We start from the raw sequence: 21,217 nt of genomic DNA, 5'->3' as shown, positions 1-21,217 counted from the left end.
GCAAAATACATTTATGTACATCCCTCTTACAAAACACCCATATGCTAGCATTCCATGAAGCATGCTGGTTTCCAGGAAACAAATCCTATAAGAGAGTGAGTTAGCAGCTCCAAAAGATAGCTTTTTCTTGTCTTTTCTTGTCTTTTCTTGAGGACAACCAAAAAAGGTTTTTTTTTTCTTTTCTTTTTTTTTAACTACTAGAGAAATATCACTAATACATACAGATATAAAAGCAGCATAGAAAGATACAGGTTTCTCACCAACTAGGAATAAAGAGACTAAATGTGGGCATATGGATAAACTACAATGCATCTTCACATTTGTCCAACACATTTACAAGAAAAACACCATTGGGAAACCTCACAGGACAGAAGTGTTATAACACCAAGAGAACTACTAGATTTTAATTAAAAATCCAAACAGGGTGGGGCTGAAAAATTTTGGAAAGGAGCTGGAGCCACCATTTTTTAAAATTAGTTTTCAATATAAAATGAATGAGCTGGAATAGACCCAATGTCTTACTCTGTGGAACCTTGCAAAAGTGAAGAAATGTTGAAGGGTTATTTAGGGCAGCTGGCTGAGTTGGAAGCTGCCAGAATGCTAATTAACTGCAGGCTGAGTCTCTTAAGAGTGTGTGTGTGTGTGTGTGTGTGTGTGTGTGTGTGTGTGTGTGTGACTATATATATAAAAGGAGCCTTTGTGTTATGGCATTTTTTTTTCTTGCTGCTGTAGTCATACATCCCACTGGAAATCATCTTTCATTTTTCATTCTGTTGACCTGGATATTATTATTTCTCTTCAGAAACAGGAAAAAAAAACCGAACATCTGTGTCTCCTTCCAATCTGCTGCACATCTGCACGTTTTGTAGCGGGTCTTCAAAGTTCAGTTAGCAACCCACAGACGCCATTCATCTTCTTGTTAAAATGTCTACTGCTGTATCCAACGCTCATGCCCTTGAGGGATTGCCCTTTTTTTTTTTTCCATTATTGTATATAAAGAACACTGTGACTTTTAATATTAGCATTTTTGCTTTCAACAGCAATTAGCAATCTCTTGGTTTGCTGTTTGGTAAAGCATTGGTTAATGAGGTCATCTAGTTTAAAATCCCAGCTACTTGAAAATAACAGGGAGGAGGTCAAATCTAGCATCTCATGTTATATTCTTTCCTCTCTTTTCAGTTCTCTAAAGAAAAGATATCTTTGTTATCCACAGTAAGTCATTACGACCCGTTACTGGCCCTCTGTGTTTTACTACCGCCTCCAAGTTTCTCTTGCTGAAAAGTACTGAAATAAGATAGATAGTTCATCTATAAACAAACAAACAGAAAAACGACTTTGAGCATCTGAGGATGAGGAATTGCTTTTGTGTTGGTTGCGGCGTCTTTCCTCTGACAGTCTGAGTTTAGGTCTAGCGAGGCGTCGTCTCTATGGTGGAGGGGGTTCCCGGGGTGGTCGACCTCGGAGTGGCTGCTGGTGGTGTGTCCATTGGGCTCCCAGCCCCACTGCTGGGTGTGACTGAGGAGCTAACTGCAGGCGTGTCTCCCTGCTGTGGGGCCTGCAGGGTCTGTCCACAGATGTGGTGGTGCTTCTCCCAGTCTTTATGCTGGCAAAAGGAGCCACAGTATCGGGCTGTGTTACACCCGCTGCAGGTCTCGCTGGCTTTCCGGCCACAGTTCCAGCAACTCTAAAGGAGGAGAAACACCAGGTCAATGTTTCACGAAGGTAAAAACCTAGTAAACGTGGGAGCTGTTACCGTTCCCACAGCTTCAAGAACTACAGAGACAAAACGGACAACCCCAAAGACTTCAGCCTCAGTATGACCTCAGCGAGGACCTCGCCCAGGCTGACCTTCCAATTGCACCCCAACCAACCCTCTCCTACCTCTCCAACTGCTGCCCCTCTCCTGGACAGCACTCCCTGCCTCACAAAGAGGCTCCTGGGACTGAAGCCTGAGCGGAGGAGGAGCAGGCAGTGGTGGGGGCCACAGCTCCAGGCAAGCCCCCCCTAGGAGAGGCCACCACGCCCCCCCTAGGAGAGGCCACCACCAGGACACAAAGCCCTGCCCTGGCCCCTGCAGGCTGTTCTGGGTGGGCTGTCTGGTTCCTACCAGGGCCTTCGGCTGATGGCCACTCATCACTTTGTTCACACTACTGCTACCTCTCCATTCTATCAGGAGAGGCCCAGTCACCCTCCTGACTCAGTCTTCACTGCTACACACTGACCACACCTCAATATATTCCCTTCTTCACAGGCGGCGGCGGCGGCAGCGGCGGCGGCGCCTGCCCTCATCACCCATGTTAACCTGCACTTCCAAGCAAGGGGAAACATCTCCAGTAGCTCCCACAGAGATATTGAATTTTCTCAATTCAGTCCCTGTTGTCTCAATTTCCTGTCAGCAGCGGCTATGGCACTGATGAAAATGGCTGAAGATCTTTCCACTGTTTACCATAGAAATCCCTTCTTCTTGGATTTGGCTGTTTTCATATGTAATCAATTATCCAGTCTATACTAACTCCAAGCTCTATTTCCCAACTTCTGTCCTTCTCCCACAGATACTGTCATGGCTAGACATAAATACACTACTCTGGGGAGAGGCCTTCTTCTTTTGGATACTAACAGGAATCACAAAGAAACTACAGGACCACAGTATTGAAAGCAGTGAACTGTGAGAGAGATGGATTCTGTCTCCTGCTCCATCCCAGCCCAGACAGGATATGGCAAAGTAGTAGTGAGCTCTCTGGAGATTGAGCTCTTTCCACAATATCCATTCAGTATCCCTAATAACCGAATTTGGGGTTAATCTTAGAATACCACTCTACCTCAGCAACCTGAAGGGAATTATCTCTGGTTTATTTATTGATGATAAATGCTTCTTAGCCTGACAGGGATGAGATGCTCAAAAAACAAACAAACAAACAAACAAACAAACAAAACACATGTGAAATGAACATATGAGTTGATATCTAATTCAGTCTTGAAAAATGAGAAATCCTAAGACTGGGTGAATAACAGTGCTACTTGGATACAGCGTTTCCCCACTGGTAGCCTCCCTGGCAACCCAGGGAACTGGGGGCTCAACTGTGCTTCAGGAGAAGGAAACCTTGACCCTGGAAAACCAGCTGCCAGCTTTATGTGGCGTCTTGCAAGACAAGGGAAAAGCAGAAATGTGGTGGCCTCTGAGATTTACATGCTAAGATAAACACCTCATGAATCAGAGCACAGATGTCTCTGTGCATGGAGAGATGTAAGCACACCTGTGTGGGCCGGTCTAACGGAGGCGAGGGCAGGGGGTGGAGACCAACTCTGACAATACTCTCAGGGATGTTTCCTGCAGGAGAGCCAGAACCTCAGAAAGCCACATTGAAATGTTCATCTCAAGAGTAAAATGTGTTTCTAGTTCCTCAGGAAGACTAGCTCTGCTGCAAAGTGCTGTGTCGGGTGGCTGTAGCATTACACCACTAAGCTTTCTAAGACCTGCTTCTATTTTGCAGTACTCGGGATGGAACCAGGGTCTTCCACATGCTAACCAAGTGTTCTCCCACTCAGCTACATCCTCAGCTCTTATCAATGGTTTTGATTATTTTTTGCAAAACAGACTTTTAGCTATAGATAACCCAACCAGTCGACAGTTGTGGTTACGTCACAATTAAAAAACATTTAAAAGTAACTACCAAGATATTGCAAGGTTCCTCATGTGTTCTCTGTATTTATTGTGCTTTCATTATGTTGGGGGTACGTCTAGAGATGGACTCATGAGCCTACTAAAAACACACAGTTGGAATGGCAGACCATTCCCCAACAAATCTTTTCCACGATGCAGAATATACAGGGATTTTCAGGAATTACATTAACTGCTAACAAGGGGATCCTGGAGCCTTTCAAGGGCCAGAGCCTGGAAACTTCAAGAACTCTGGTTTCAAACCTGCAGAGAGGACCAAGGAGATTGCTGGGTGGATAAGACTGTGTTCTGTGTAAGCCTAGTAACCTGAGTTCAACCCAGGAACACACATGAATGGGTAGATGCTGTGGTAAGTCCAGATGCCCAAGTGCTAGCGATCCCGTAGAATGCACCACAGGCCCAGAAATGCGAGGGATTCTGCCTCAATAGTCCTGCTCTACCACACACACACACACACACTTTTGAAAAAGTTCAGCTCTGTGACTTCAGTTCTTACCCATTCAGAAACTCCAGTGTGGGAGGAAAAGCAGATCGGAATCTATGATCTCAAACTACAAACTTAGTTGACCTGGGACTGTTGTTAGCAAAACAAACCGGAAATGCATAATCAGTACTACAACTTCATTTTTTCCTAGTTCAGTTAAATTAAGATGAATGTCTCAAGAGGCCAGGTGTGGTAGGAGGCTGAGGCCAGTTCTGGGTTTTTTTTAATGGGATCTCGAAGAGCCATTCTCCAAAGAACAAAAAAGGCCAAGAAAATCTAAAAAGAGCCACAAACTCTGACCATCACCACAAAGTAGAAGCCTTCCTCTCCCAAACTTAACTCGACTGCATTGCATGGGTGATTTTTCCATGAAATTGTCAATAAACGTGGACCTGGCCCAGCCTCCAAAGCTAGAGGTACAATGTTCTGCACTTAGAGTGAAGTTTACTTCTGTGAGGTTCAGCTTTCAGGAGACTGCCAGCTGGGTCCTGGAACCAACTCAGCAAATAAGCGATATTCCTAAATTACATCAGAAATCCTAATTAGGGAACAGAGACCCAAATCCAAAACAATATTTTAAGGAAATTAAACATCTAATCTGAGTCAAGTGGCGTCTTTAGGAAATACCCTGGTGTGAGTCCTATCGTGTTTTGGCAGAGGCACATTTTGGCAGACTCCAGGGTGGTAACTGCCCAGTGCTCAATGGCTCCTTCAGATTGAAATCAGATGTATGCAACATTCTCAATTTAAACTGATTAAACACACAGACTAAACCAGGTAATTACAAATGCATGTGCTGGGGAGTGGAAAGAGGAGACAGAATGGGGACTTCTTTATTTTTTAAAGTGTTTTCAAAGATGGGAACAATTTTACAAATAAAAAAAAACATGGAATTGAGCCAAATACAGAAACAGATGTTTCAGATAGTGGAGCTGCTGAGAGCTGAGGCCTCTTGCCTTAGTCCTTCCTGGTTCTGATCCAGGAGTGAGGGGCTCTGGTTAGTTTTACCTCTAGCTTCACTCTAAAGTTCTTTCGTCCCATTCAAAAGTGCAACAAAGAGCAACTGAATGATCTTGTAGGATTAAAATTTTAAAAAACTTGCACAATTTTATTGCCTTTGACACTGCATTCCAATGAATGTGTAGGAAACCTTAGTGTAAGCACAAGTAACAAAAAAAAAAAAAAAGGAAGAAGAAAAAACCTCCAAAGTGGACACTTTTTTAAAAGCTCATCAGAACCTTAAAAGGCCATTTGTATCATATTTCTCTTGGATAACTGTACTAAATTTTCTGTTTATAAGTCCATACCTAGGCAACTGATGCCTGGCCAGCAGTACTGACCCTGAACATTTCATCTGGAAATGCGTTCGGGTAAGAGATATTTCCCATACTCTAGGGCATCTGAACCCTCAGCCCCAGTTGGTGGTGCTGTTTGGAGAGGTTTAGGAGGTGTGCTCTTGCTGAGGAAGTATGGTACTGGGTGGGAGGGGGCTTTGAGACTTTAAATCCCTCCTCTACTTCCAGTTTACTTTCTCCATTTCATGCTTGCAGCTGAGGATGTGAGCTCTCAGCTTCCTGGTCTTGTTGCCATGTCTCCCACCATGATGGACTCTTCTCCCTCTGAAACCATAAACTAAAATAATTGCTTTTGATCATGGTATTTTATCACAACTGGGCAAAGTTGCCCTGGGACACAGGTGAAGAATCAAGGCTGGATATAAAGTTCCTCTTTGCAAAATACATTAAACACACTGTTATATACAGCTATAACAAGGATAGATGGAAGATTCTGGATGCCAGAGTTTCCTAGCAAAGATTCTATACTTTTTTCTTATCAGAAACTCTCTTTGTCCCTCAAGGGCAGGAGAGTTCTTTCTTTTATCTTGTTATTCAGATATACAGAGGATGATCGACCGTCCTGCAGCAAAACACACCTCTCCTAGTCTTTACTGTTGAAATTTCTTTTTCTGAGAGACAAAAATCATTGGGTTTTCTGCCGAATGATTGTCCTTTTAACCAGGTTTTATCTGTAACTGATGCTCAAGACATTTAAGTAAAATTGTTCTAACTACAAAGAAATCTGCAAATGTAAAGGGCTGGTTCCTCTACTAGTTCTACTAAAACAAAACTCTACAGAGCACAGGACAACTTGAACTCACACTGAGACCGCATGTTAGACCCCACATTGCATTTGACATTTTTTTTTTTTTGGTTTTTTTGAGACAGGGTTTCTCTGTGTAGCTTTGTGCCTTTTCCTGGAACTCACTTGGTAGCCCAGGCTGGCCTCGAACTCACAGAGATCCGCCTGGCTCTGCCTCCCGAGTGCTGGGATTAAAGGCGTGCGCCACCACCGCCCGGCGCATTTGACATTTTAAAACCTTGCTCATGGGTAGTTTGCGGTTCAGGGTCCTGAGGCCTCAAAAGTTTCTTAACTTTTGCATTAAAAGATTTTTTTTTCCAAGTCACAAAGAGAAGAAACAGCATAGCCCAGGTGTAAGACCTCCCTAATCCCCAGCGGGTATTTAGACTGTCGATCAAACACTCTTTCCAAAATGCCCCACTCTGCCAATGTCAGATCCTCTATTAGGTGCCATTGTGGCCCCACTGGTTAGGAGAGAGTGAGTATCATTTCCTACAGTGGGTGCAGACTGGATCAGGATACAGGAGCCAGCCAAGACAAGATGCCATGGTAGCTAACCAAAATGACACAGGCTTCAGAGTCAGGGCAGCCTGCCTTTCATTTTCAGTGCCATTGTTGAGTAATATTAAAACCACAGGCAAATGGCTTCAGCTCTTGGAGCAAAAACAGGAACTGCAGGATGGCTCAAAGTTAGGGCAGGGCTGAGCACAGAGCCTGAGGTTCTGCAAACACAGCAGGTGGTCATCCCCCCCCTCCTTCCCTTAGCACTGGCTGGAATAAAGATGGAGATTTCCTTCCTGTTCTAGATGCAGTACCTGTGCACCACTAGAATCTGAAAGCTTGCACATCCTCCAGATTAAGTGCTTTTGCCCACAGGCATTAGCAGCTAAGGGGAGAGAACCTCCTTATTGCCTGGCAGCATTTCCTCCATCCTCTCTTCAGACTCCCTGAAGATTCACCACTGGCGACCTCCTCCATTCCTTCTGTTGAACATCCCTTGCTGAAACCTCCATTGATTTGGGTTTTCAAGATGCTAATGTTCTGTTTCTTCTACGGTAACTTTCTCTTTATTCCCTCGAGGTGTTTGAGAAGCAGGGACTGGCATGAGGAACTTTCCTTCCTAAGCTCTCCCTGCCTGATCTAGTCTGCACAGTCAGCTATAAACCAATGGTGCAACCTGCTTCCTGTGCTCACACTGCCTTCCCAGCAACACTCCCCGGCCGTGAACTACCTGTTCTGCACGAAGCCTACTTTCCTCTAAACCAGAAAGCCATCCACCCAAGTCGCTGGTAGCACGTGATCCTAAAACTGGGACATTTTATGTGAACTCCTCTTTCTTTGGCTCCTGTAACTACTCCAATCAAACACCACAGGCCCTACTTATGGTCTTCCTTTCTCCGATCCTTTCCTATATCATGGCTACTATTTAAATTTCCTTGTCTTTCTTATTCGAATCATTTCTTAACAGTTGCCCTCCCCTTTTTCCCCTCCCTTGTCAGCTGTGGTGGTTTAAATGAAAATGGCCCATAGACTCATGTATTTGAATGCCTGGTCCCCAGGTGGTGGAACTGTTTGGGAAGAACTAGGTGTGGCCTTATTGGCAGAGGTGTGTTACTGGGGTGGGCTTTGAGGTTCCAAAGCCCATGCCAGGCCAGTTAGCTGTCTCTCTCCCTAGTGCTTGTGGATCAGATGGAAGCTCTCAGATACTGCTTTAGCATCAACCTGCCTGCCTTCTGCCATGCCTCCCACCATGATGGCCATGGACTCACCCTCTGAAACGGTAAGTCCCTACTAAATGCTTTCTTTTATAAGTTGCCTTGGCCATGGTGTTTTGTTACAGCAAGAGAAAAGTAACTAAGACCTTCGTTACCTTTTTTTTATGTGAAATATGAACAACTTCTCATTACATTTGTCTCTCTCAACAACCTTGCAAAGTAAGTCACATAAACAGTAGCCAACATTTGCCATAAGAAAACCAAAGCTCCAGGAACTGAGTTCTAATCCCCAATCAGCCACATAAAAGTCCCACAGTGCTATGCATTGTGTAAATGTCAAGAAGTGAAGACAGGAGGACCCCCCTCCCCACCCCACCCCCCCACCCCACCCCCGTCCCCACCCTCCCCCAGCTCTTTGGCCAACCAATCTAGCCAACACAGACTCAGGAGACTCTGCTTCAAAAACTAAGACCGGAAGTGATAAAGGAAAATACTAACATCCTCCTCTGGACTCTGCATTTACATATACAGGCACAGGCACCCCCCACCCCTGCCAATACACACACACACACACACACACACACACACACACACACACAAAACCAAAGCAGGAGATGCACAACTCAAAGCCAGTCATCCTAAAGCAGTCATCTGACCACTATAACCACAACACCTATAAAACCAACACCTGACCTCTGAATAAGAGACACACTAACCAACTCTTACTGAAACATAACATCATAGTTCACACCGAGGGCTACAAATTCTTCTGAATCAAACTGTCTGATAGAAGGGCGGTGATGCCTGTGTAGTAATGATGAGCCTCAGCACAGTGGGGGCTGGACTACATAGACGCCCCTACATAGACGCCCCCTTCTTCTCCTCTTGGTATAACCACACAGCTTTCACCTATACAGAACAGTGGAGAGTGGCTCTTTATTTGGGAGAAAGTATCTGTTGGTGGCTTAAAGCTAATCTCTCTACTGGTACAGTCCATTTCTCTTCTAACTTTTAGATACACTCTTCAACTTCCTAAGCTCAAACAAGCGGTGGCTCTCAAAAGGAATCTTTAGAGCAAGTTTCATTAGGAGTATCTCCCAATACGACCTGTCCACTGGAAAGAACTATTTGTGTAGGAAATAGACATGGGAAAGAAATACAACAGCTTGAGTGATAAATATAATATTCCATAAAACAACAACGTATAGGGCAAATGAAATGGCTCACCTGGTAATGGAGTTGACCACCAGCCTAATTGCTTGAATTCATCATGACCCACATGGCAGATTAAAAGAACTGACTCCTGAAAGTTATCCTCTGACATCTTGCATGATATGGCACACACACATAATAAATAGTTGTTAAAAAGGAGATAAAGTTTAGGAAAGTAATATATTACCTAGGTTTTTCGAAGTCCAATGTCATTCTGATTGCTGTGACGTTATTAGTTTACACATCTAAAGTTAAATAAATGTGTATCGATAATTGAAAATTGAAAAATTCTTTTCCAGAGGGAAGGAATCCCACTATTGCTATGTGGCTATAAGGAAGGTGGTCTGAGAGCCGGGCAAACTGGGCCGGGGACCAGCTCATAGAACAAGTGTCCTTGGTCTATGTTCCAACTTCCATGTTCACATGATCATAGAACAAGTTTCAGCTCTCTTATCAGTAATGGAAAGAAAACAACACTGTGCCCTCTGTCACAGCTAATGTGAGAAGTGAGCAAAACAGAGAGTATCAGAAGCCAATAACTCATCAGGAGAGGTAAGGCCTCATAAAGTCCTCCTCAATCCACAACTGGCTCACTAGCCCAGACTAGCTGGGTTAAAATCAGTGGGTCACAAAGCAAAACAAAAAGACCTGAGTGTGAGAAGGGCACATGTAGGGAAGAGGTGGGAGAGCAGGCCAACAACCCAGGCCTCCCAATTCTGAAGCCCAGGTTTCTGCTCAAAGACCCTACAGAGCAGACACATGCAATAAAAACTGATTCATTTAATTTATCTCCATGTATGTTTTGTATTTGGAGTATGTACATTCTATGTATGATCTAGAAAAGAAATGGGTAGGTGTCTACATAGAAAGTATTTAAAATAAAAAAGGTGGGGGAGGTAATGTTCTCATCAGAAAAGAACATACTGTGAAGAATGACCATGGGAAATGGGCTGATGACTGCCATGGATTTCAACCCTTGAAACACTATAAAATAAAATGATGTAAAAAATAAATCTTTTTCTTTCCTTAGGGGGGTGGCAAGTTTTACTATGATGCCCTGGATGGTAAGGAACTCATTATATAGACCAGGCTGGCCTCAATTCACAAATATCTGCCTATCTCTGCCTCCCAAGGGCTGAGATTAAAGGCATATGACACTACACCTGGCATTAAAAATATTTTAAACAACCAATGAGACAAAAATAATATCCTATTTCCTACACAGAAATAGAGTATGGTAGAAGTCCAGTGAATCACTCCTGAGCTAGGGCAGCCAGCTTAAGACCTCGGGGTTCAGCCTAAAATCCATAGACCCAGAGAGGTTAGGTAAAGACGAACAGACAAGGGGAAGACACATGGATCTCTCTGGGAGGGGGAAATAGAATAGTTTATGGGTGGACTGGGGGTGAGTGGAATGGGGAGGGGGAGGGAAGATGGAGTTGAGGGAGGGAGTGCCATGAGAGAGAGCTGAAATTAAGGGGCATTTGAGGAATGATATGGAAACCTAGTGCAGTGAAAACTTCCTACAATACATGAAGGTGATCCTAATAAGGTCTCCTAATAATGGGAGATATGGAGTCTTCACTATCCATCTCTTGTCACCAAATGAGGCTTCCAGTACAAGGACTGGGTTACAGTCAATTGAGTTGTTGGCCAAGGTAGTCCCATGGAATTTTCCAAGCAACCCAGGCTATTGTTAAGACAATGGTTGCTCTTGGCAAACTAACAGTGGGGCCCATTGTCAAGGACAACACCCACATAACCCATTGAACACAGAGAAGCAGAGCTGGTGCCTACATGGTGCCTTCACCCCTGCATTCTAGTGTCTTTGGTACAGGAAGGTACTCAGCAGGCTACCTAAAAAGGAATGTAAACACCAGCCCAACCACAAACTGTTGACCTACAATCTGTCCTGCCCAAAAGATATGCTAGGGCAACAGTGGCACAGAACTTATGGGAGCAGCCAAGCAATGTCTGATTTGACTCCATGAAATGGAACCCATACTTGACACGGCTTGGGTGGCCAAGAACCAGAGACTAGGTAGCCCAGAGGCACAGGGTAAACCGAATATTACTAGTCTTAAAAATATAACAAAAATTACTCCTAATAATATTCTGCTATATTCATAGATCATTGCCTTATTCATTCATCATCAGAGAAGTGTCCTCCTGCAGCAGATGGGAACAGATGCAGTGATCCACAGTCAGACAATAAAGAGAGAAAGTCCTCAGAACACACAGCTCTAAATGGGATGTCTGCATCAAATCCCTCACTCCAGAGCTCAGGAAGAAGAGGCAGAAAGAGTGTAAGAGCCAGAGGGGATGGAGGACATTAGGAGAACAAAACCGTCTGAATCAACTAAGAAAGGCTCATATGAACTCACAGAGACTGAAACAGCAAACAGAGGGCATGGATCTGCACCATGTCCTCTGCATATACAGCATAGCTTTCAGTTCAGTATTTTTACGGGACTCCTGAGTGTGTGAACAAGTGGGTCTCTAAGTCTTGTGCCTGCTCTTGGGGCTCTTTTCCTTCTGTTGGGTTGACTTGTCCAGCCTCCATGCGAAGATTTTTGTTTTATCTTATTATATTTCTTTTTGTCATGTTTAAAAAGAAGACTTTTGGGTTCTACTCTTAGATTTTTCTAGTTGCAAGAGCAGATGATTATGCACTCAGCTGATCATAGTGTTTAAGTGTGGTGACAATGTAATTTGTCATCTGAACAAGCACATTTGAGTGGGGTACTCTAAAAATACCAGAAAATGGCAGCTCTACACTAGGTATCCATATACTCACCCCACCTGACAGGGGAGCATCCTGACTTTCACATTGAACAAGATGAACCTCATAAATTTCTATTCTGCTTATTCTTTCCAATCTAAAGACTTGTCTGTCTAGCTAGATTTAACAATTTACTTCAGCTTTTAAATGTTTTAATTAATATTTTTATATGCATAGCATAAAGTATCTAAGCATAGCTTACCTTTTCTGTAGTTTCCCTAAACACCATGGATACATCAAATCTAGTAAGTATTTTTGTTTTCTTTTTCTTTGTTGTTATTGTTTTTGAAGCATAGTATCATGTGGCTCATACTGCCTTCAAATTTACTGTCACTGAGTGGAGGATGATCTTGAACTTCTAAACTTCCTGCCTCTAATTCTAGAGTGCTGAGATTGCTGCAAGCACCATCATGCTGGGTCTGATGAAGTGCTAGGGATGGAACCCAGGGCTTCATGTCCCATAGGTAAGAGCTCTACTCACTTTAGCTACTCCCTCAGCCCTTCAGCAAGTTTATAAATGTGATTCAGATCTGGCCTTCTGATATTCAAAACCCATCATGGGACAATTCATCTCATGAGTATCCAGCCAGCATATCTAAATTTACCCCTCACCCCCAACCCCGGACACCACTACAACTGTCTTCCGCATCTTGACCCCAAACAGAGAAAGCCCCTCTTTTTTTTAGCGTCCTGGAATCTCTTGCCTCATCTCAGTGTGAGTGTCCCCTCTAAAACACTCACCAGCCATGTCAGCCCCCACAAACTGTTCTCACCACCTTGCTGCTTCTCCCCTGCAGGAACTCTTACTATGGCCTAAAGAAAGAGCAGCAGCCACAAAGGTCAAAATACTCACTCAGTTCCTGATTATCCTTCTACACCAGAAGCCTTCACCTTGGAGGTTTACCATGACTCCTGTAATTCAATTACTTAACTCTCTTGGTGAAGTGCAGTCAACATGAGGCAAAGATTGAGGTACCCATGAGGTCAGCACTATCCATGATATATAATAAAAGATCAATAATTCATTATAAGAATAAATAAATAAATGGGTAGAGTTAAGGTGTGTGTGTTACTTCCTTTCATTGTCACACAAAGAAGGCCTATTAATTTGTGAGATTTAAAAATCAATAGCTGTTAAACTTAATGATAACGCATATATTTTTCAACCAGTTTCTACCATAACCAGACTTACTTTTATTTTTTAAAAAAATCATAAATATCTAAAACTCAATGCTATATGAACCTTATTTGTGGTCAAATGGTTAGCGTTCCAGAAAATTCCAAAGCATCAAAAATAGGTAAGAATTATGAGTTGTAAGGAATCTGTGTATTGAATCAGCTGTGCCTCACATTTCTGGCAGATCCCCCACCTAATGGGCTAATCAACATGAGAGCCAACAGGCCTGTCCTAGCCTGAGGAAAGCAGAGCCCTGTGGGTTGTGTGGGAGGAGTCCTGGGAAGCACTGGAGACCTGGACTCGAAGTCTGTTTAATAGACCATGTTTTACAATGCCAAGACCACTGTCACTATTTTTTTCTACATGGATTTATAGTAAAGACACTAAGTGTACAGAAACTGAAGGGATCGAGCATGCCGCTTCCTGGATGTAAGCATATTAACTTATTTCCTTCCTAGGCATTTGTCTTTAGAAGTCAGCTCGCTACAAATACTCTAAATATACCATCAGGCCTAAAATGTTCGTGTGAAAATAAAAATGTATGCAGGATGATAAGTGTTCTCATAATATCACCAACTTGTACAAGTTCTCTTCAGTAGACACTAATAAACTTAACACAAAAAAAACACCCCAACAACATAAAAAAAAAGCCTTTATAAATCTTAATGGCATGATGCCAGTAAAATTGAATTTCTGTCTAGTTTAATACAACAATGGAAAAGTCAGCCATTAAAAGGAAGATAAACTTCCCTTTGTCCCTCTCTTCCTGAGAAACTTCCAAATGTTGAAAATCAATTCCTTTTGTCCCCTTGTTATTCATCTGCTACACGTTAAATAGAAACTCTGGGCATTGAGTGATTCCCGCAGGGTCTTTCATCTGCAGAAAAGCCTGCTACAAATTAAATTCTTACTCTCCCTCACAAATTATAGATACGTATTGTAGTAGACCATTGATTTATCAGGCCGTGCCTTTGCTAGTTCAGCCTTGTGAGATGAGCTAATTGCAGTCTTTTATCTGGACTTATTTTGGAGTTGAAGATTGTGTGCTATATTAATTAACGTGGAACAATTCTATGCTGTTGAGATCCTATGGGCTATATGTTTTAAAGCATTGTGTCACTTTTTAGTTATTTACTTGCTAGGTCCTGGGATCATTAGGCCCTGAGTGAGTGCATGTGTGTAGGTGTGGATGTGTAGAAATCATTATAGTGGAATAATATTTAAAATTATTACCCAGATAGCAATGTTACATTTTGGCTGCCACAGTGGTTAGTGACAGATGACATGAAAACAAAGATCATACATAAGATCTTTTAGAAATATTTAAGTCATGCAAACATTACTTTAGCATTGGACTTTTAGGATTCATTATTAAAGCCATTTTAAATATGACTTTGGAGAATGTATGAATTTTACATGAGGAGCTGGGGAGATGGCTCAGTGGGTAAAGTACTTTCCTCACAAGTAAGGACCTGAGCTCAAACCCCCAGAACCCACATAAACCCCATCCAGGGCAGTGCGCACATCTATAATCACAGCCCTCCACTGTGCAGATAGGGCATGGGAACAGGAGAACCCCCAGAAGTTCACAGTCTAAATACGTACAGAGGCAAATTAGAGACCCTGTGTAAAACAAGGGGAAAGACAGAGACTGATAGCTAAGGTTATCTTCTGAGTGTGGTACATTTGCCACAGCACATACATACCCACAGTTACACACACATCATACACACAGATCAAAAGAAAACTTTCTCAGTGTTTCATTTACTAAATACAACACTACACCTTGGTCAGAGAACTTTTCTTCCAAATGGTTAATGAATAAACAAGCCTACATTAGTCCTAGGCCAGTCCACCAATGCCTGGAGTTTTCCCATACTGTTCTAAGTTTTTCCCAGTGATCTATCTAAAGTCCATTCTCCAATGGCTTTTGTGAACTTCCAGAACCAAACAGAAATGCTCTTCTTTGCAAGCTCCCCCAAAGGCCTTACCTCACTGGAGTCTTCCTGCTGGTTGATGACTGCCAGGGCATCCTCTGCTGCCTGCCGCTTGGCCTCAGCCACTGTGCGTTCCATCTTGGCGCGCTCTGTGGTGATCATGTCATGGGCTTTCCTCTCTGCCTCAGACACGGCCTTCTGCAGCTCGGTCATTGCCTGTCGCTTCACCTCGTTCACAGCCTCCTCTTTGATAAAAGGCCAGACCAGAGGACAGAACATCTCTTGGTTAGCTCAGCACGAGAGACACCGATCCCTTCTTAATAGAATTTCATGGAACAAACCCAGTTCTCATCCAAATGACTGGACAATTCTGCCTGTCTAAAGCACAGTCCAAATGTTTAAATTCATTTAGGAAATCAAAAGTGAGAATTTTTCGTTGGTATAGCCTTCTTGGGAATGTTTTTCATGCGTATATCTTTATTTGACTTTTCTCCTACAATAGTGCCTCCAGAAATGATTCTGGAGCCTGTTAAGGAGCAAGAATGTCCACAAGAAACTTAAAGATCATTCAGACTCACAAGGAAGCTAATTTTCTAGCCTGACATCATAGTGAATGCCTGTAATGACATCATTCAGAACTTCAGGGCCAGCCTGGGCTACAGGGTAATAAATAGCCTTGAAATAAAAGAAATAACCAAACAGGTGGTCCAGTTCTCCTTTTTCCTGTCATTTTCGGAATAACACAGACACGCGCTTCTACAGGGGAAATGACAGAGATTTTGAAAAAGAACCTGCCATTTCTAAGCTGGAAGCTGGTCTCTGTCTACTTCAAATGTATACAATAGTTTGCTACAACCAACTGTCGCACTGGGCAAACAAAACCGGATCACACCACAAGCCACGCGGTGGGGCCTGACAGCAAACCTACACGGTGTCCAGTTAGCTCTCCAGTGTGGCTGCAGTCGGGGTGCAAAGACTGAACCACTGTACAACAGAAGATTGACAACTAAAACAAGTACTTCCCACCCTTAAAAAATTAACTGTTCTAATTAACAAGGGAAAATATCCTCCTCCTGAATTAGTTTATCTAATATTCATTTTTATTCAAAGCAAAATGACAATGATTAATTGAAAATTTAATAAGCAGTAATTATTAACTTGGCAAACCTACTACCAATTAACACTCTATTAAAACTAATTATGACATGTTTCATTCAAGTGTTTGCACTTAATTGTTTCACCCACTTAAAAAGCACCTTAATTAAATGTTCTGTTTAATTAAAAACATAGATTCCTAATAAAAATGTTTTACTGTAGATTGAAAGTGTAAGAGATGCAAGTCCTCTCAGGGGTTCTTAGATTCCTGAGGTTGATTCTGTAGTGCATGACCTACAGGTCATCAGAAGGCCCCTCCTGTGATTCACTGTCATGTCCTCCTCAGCCTTTGTCACTTAGTGCCATCATTCCCAAGGACTTTCTTTGCAATTGATGTCTGGCTAAGTTTCACACACTATGCTATAAAAGAAAGATCCAGATTGAAAATATTAACTAAGCCATGTTAATCCTCTGTTAGCTCCTGCAAGGTATGCACTTAAAATCTGGATAGAATCAGGACATTGCACACAGCTCACAGCACCTTCTTCACAAGAGGCAAAAGCTGCATTTATTACCCTATCATAAATGACTCAGGGTGCCAGGGAAGTACTGCCCTTCTAACTAGATAGCCAGGGTCTAATTTGGTTTGAATATTCAAGGTGAATTAAAATTCTATCTAAGTGGTAATACAGGACAATAATTTTTGCTTAGGATCAAAGCTGTAGCTTGACTAATTGTATATGCAAATAAGGCAATTTATATTTAAATTATGCATTCCTATTCTAATCCCACAGGCATATACAGATCAGCAAAGAGAATTGGTAGGACATTTGCAAGGTGCTTGAATATTTATTACCAACTGCAAACATTCTCTGATCCTTTGAAAAGAAATATACTGAAGAAAACATTCAGTCACAATTTTAAAACTACTTTTATGTTCCATTTTTTCCCCTCCAGTTTTATAAGGACCCTTTGTAACTTTGGAGTGTATGTGCTATCTTTGCTCTTGCTTTTAAAAATATTACTTTTAGAGAAAGTGGATGCAGCCTTCAGTGTTTGTTAGGATTTGCAATCCTTAAAAATGTGAATTAAAATGTTGTTAAACTATCATTGGAGCAAATATACAGAATTTACATAGGATGTCCTGTGTGTGTGTGTGTGTGTGTGTGTGTGTGTGTGTGTGTATGTGTGTGTGTCCAGAGGAAAAGAAAAGCAGACAGAGGGACAAACAGAGGGAGAGAGAGAACAAGGCCAATATACACAAACGGGGTCAAATGAGGAGTGGATAAAAGCAGTAAGGAATTGTGATTACTATTTTTTTGAAAATTTTATGCAAATTTAAAATCATTTCAAACTAAAATGACATAAAAACTGGAAAACACGGTTAAAAGTATTTACTTTCACAGCTGTAATTTCCGGTGAGGACAATGCAGTGAGTGTATTACATAAAAGATTGAGAGTTATGTCCAATCAGTATTTTCAAACTTTTTAAACTCTACTTAGTTATTGTTTGCCAGGAAAATAATAAGTAGTACTTAAGTGGTAAAGGCATACAAGTTTCTCTTTTAAAAAAAAAAAAAAAAAAGGTAGACAGGTTTGTTTATGGGCTCAGGGCTTGTGTTGTTGTTGCTGCTGTTTTCGGTTTGGTTTTGTGAGACAGGGTCTCATCCTGCAGCATATGGTGCCTCACTCAATCTTGCATCTATCTCCCGGACACGGTTTTCCAATTGTTGGGATTACAGGTGTGAACTATTACGCCTGGGTCTGGCTTTTGTTTCTCTGCTTACAGAGTTACACTTTAGAGTCCTTTCAAAGCGTAAGAAGCTGAGTGTGGATGGTCCATTTTACTTTTGGTGTTCTCATTTACTGGATGATTTGACACCACTGGGGAACTCTACACCTGCTTTTTAAGAAGTCTGTCCAAAAAATATTACAAGCACCTCATGGAGCTCTCCAGGTAAAGCTGTCATCCACATCTTAAATTTTCACATTCATCTACAGAAAATCGGTCCAAACTGTTCCTATGTGGTGAGCGGTACCACAGTGGGAAGAGAACAAGGTCATCTGCACCACAGCCGAACCAGGTCTTAGAGTGAAGACAGCACAGAGAGGGAAGATATACCTAAAAATAATCCCAACTCTCCTGGCAAGGTCTGCGCTCTCTTCAGCAGTACATGGACACAACAGAAACAAAACTGTTTTTCTCAAGCCCCATGAACCTAAACTACATCAAGACTGGGTTCGGACATACACAAAACCGACTGAAGAAACAGTAATGGCTGATTCAATAGACTCCCATATATCAAATCAGAAAACTGAAGGAGAAGAAAAAAACACAACTTTGATTGAGTGGAAAACACAAAGCGCACTCCTGAATAGGCTGGCAATTGCTTGCTGCTCACGGGAGGACTTCCTTTACGCTTCGCTATTCATGCTGGCTTTCTAGAAAAGGTGGTGTATTCAGGAAAATCTGCTCTTGCTTACCAGCAGCCCAACAAAGATGAGCAGATACCAGTGCAGAAGAAATCTGGGTTACACAAGACCTCAGTCAATCTTCTGTAGGAACTACCAAGAATTTAACTTAAATACAGGTAACTAAGGGGAACTGAGAAAGACATTTTTCCCTAACATAGAAACTCCACCTTTTATTGTCCCAAATGATAGTTCTCTGTTCCTCTTATTGGAATAGCAGGCCTGAACAGCTTAATGAGGATTTACAAGTCAAAAGGAACAGGATGGGAAGATGCAGCAACTTCTTGGGGTTGGACAGCACTTGGCGGTTAGTAACAAATTGGGGGAATCCTGAGACCATTAGCACAACTGGGTACAATATAAGAAACTGGTGAGCCATATTGGAATTTCAGCAATTCAGCCAGAGGATCTGGCTCCTTTGTAGACAGGACATGTGAGAGAGCTTCCTAGCTCTTAATCTCAGCTATGAAATCTAAAATTCTATCAGATTTGGGAAAGTTGTTATCACTCTTACAGAAGGTGGTGCTTCTTAGACATTTTATAAATCACAAGTGAGCAAATATTTAGCAAGTGGTAAAGGATTACACATAACCAAATTCAATTAAAACCTAAACAGAAATCTTGTGCAGAAAAACAGTAATAATAACAACAGAGACCTTCTACTGAGACTTAGCACGGCCAGCTTTGTGCCCATGTGATGGTGGCTGGAACTGGCCCCAGCCCTTCTCAGTTTTGTAACTCAAAACTTAACAGTTGGAATGTCAGCAGCTCAGAGACACAGCCATCACCTGCCCTTTGTGTCATCCTCAGCTCTGGCTAGGCTTATCTTTTACAAACTCCTGAGTTCAGTGTTTGACAGGTGCCATGCTTAGCTGGCGCTTCACAGAGAGTCTAATACTAAGACAAATGGATCACAGGAAGCTTCAAATGCACCACAGAATACACAGTCACAGATAGTAGCAGAAGCCAATGAAAGGTGTGTGTAGAAATAGAAGGGCCAGCCACCCTTTTGCTCAGCTTAAAAACTAACTTAGCTCTGATGATTTAATATTAAACATCACAGAAGAGTGATTTTAAAACTAGACTGTAACCAAAAATAATAATCCCTCTGAAGTCCCTTAACAAGTTTACTAGATTTGGTCCAATTTAAGAATGCAGAGGAAAATGCTGATGTATGTAATTTAATTCCTAAAACATTGGATTTCTTTCCTCATCAAAGAACTGCATGCAAGCTAAGACCTCCTGTGCCAAAATTTCACTCTGAAGCCATTACAGATGCTATAAAAAAGGGGGGGAGGGGTTATAAGGGAAATATTGCCAGCCTTTCAATTATAATGGCACTAGCAGATGCTATGAAAATAAAAACTATTTCATGTTTTAATCAGGCCTGGTTTAAGAATATTAATGAGGGTTTTTTCCTTTTAGTTTGTTTTGTTTTGTGGTTTTCGCTCTGTTTTGCTTTGCTTTTGCTATTGTTGTTGTTCGCAGCGAAACCCTTCCCTGTCATTCCTCACATCACAGCATTAACAACTGCACACAGCTGCCAGAACACTAAACTCGTGTTTTTAAACAATTCTTACCAGCTTTCTTCCAGATCTCCTCTGGCACGTATCCAGACGCAGGCCTGTGAAGGAATTCCCGATGTGCATCTATGAAAATGATGGGAGAGGGTGGAGAGAAGGGTGAGTACCATCAGTATTGCCATGTCCTTATGCAGAGCCAAGCAAGCAACTCCTCCTCTTGGCTTCATTACAAAAATGCAATTTTAAAAGGTTGAATGTTTCACTTCAAGAAAATGCACAAAAATAGCAAGGCTAGTCATCAGAGCCCAAGGAAAGCAGAAGGTCATTGGTCCAAATGCCTTATACACTCAAATCCAAAGCAACTTTACTTCATACAGTCTGATGTCTGGGAACAGGCTTCCCAGAACTTTCTCATGGTAATGATTTCTATAGGTACACTTTGTGTTGTGAAAGGAGATTATAGTTGGTGTCTTTGCTTTCAAAAGTCAAATTTGTAGTACAAAAATCAATCATAAGGTAATATAATTTCTACAGAGCTCTGATTCTATCACAATAGACAAAAAGTAAGTCCTACTCTAAGGCTAACCAGTGCTCACACTTAATTGTTTCTTTAACATCCCATTGTGCATTAAAATTTTCTTATACATTGGGTCATGTGGAATTGACAAATACGGAAGCCAGGGAGTGTTAGAATAGATTTGTCTACATTCAGTGGATCAAACAGAATTTGGTTTCATTGTTTTGTCCTGAATCAGAAATGAAGCTCTATTTTAAAGGCTGTGTTTATCATCTTTTCAGATTCTAAAACTTTGAGAAAATTATCAAGTTGTAACAGAAATTCTACCTTTCAAATAACAGTCATACAAAAGCTGCAAACATTTAATACTTTTATGCACCTTGAAAATAAAGTTTGTTATGGTTTTCCATGGCTAAAATATAAATATGCAATACAAGTCTTCCATACTGGATTTTCAATGCAAGCCTATGTATTCAAGATCTATT

The 21,217-nt window shown here is 41.9% G+C and overlaps 1 protein-coding gene across 1 annotated transcript in view; it reads right to left on the bottom strand.

The window, feature by feature from the left end:
- The window catches only part of Runx1t1 (RUNX1 partner transcriptional co-repressor 1), a 145,652-nt gene that overhangs the window by 2,657 nt on the left and 121,778 nt on the right, over positions 1 to 21,217 (bottom strand). The window contains 3 exon segments of the mRNA XM_052718383.1: positions 1 to 1,684; positions 15,180 to 15,370; positions 20,273 to 20,341. The exon segment at positions 1 to 1,684 is cut by the window's left edge and continues 2,657 nt beyond it. Of these exon segments, the coding sequence (XP_052574343.1) occupies positions 1,409 to 1,684; positions 15,180 to 15,370; positions 20,273 to 20,341 (536 nt within the window). The 3' untranslated portion in view covers positions 1 to 1,408.

Source organism: Peromyscus californicus, unplaced genomic scaffold (assembly GCF_007827085.1).
Source record: "Peromyscus californicus insignis strain IS unplaced genomic scaffold, ASM782708v3 Scaffold_5__1_contigs__length_169319896, whole genome shotgun sequence".
In the NCBI taxonomy this organism is placed as follows: Eukaryota; Metazoa; Chordata; class Mammalia; order Rodentia; family Cricetidae; genus Peromyscus; species Peromyscus californicus.
This window is presented reverse-complemented; position numbering and strand designations above follow the sequence as displayed.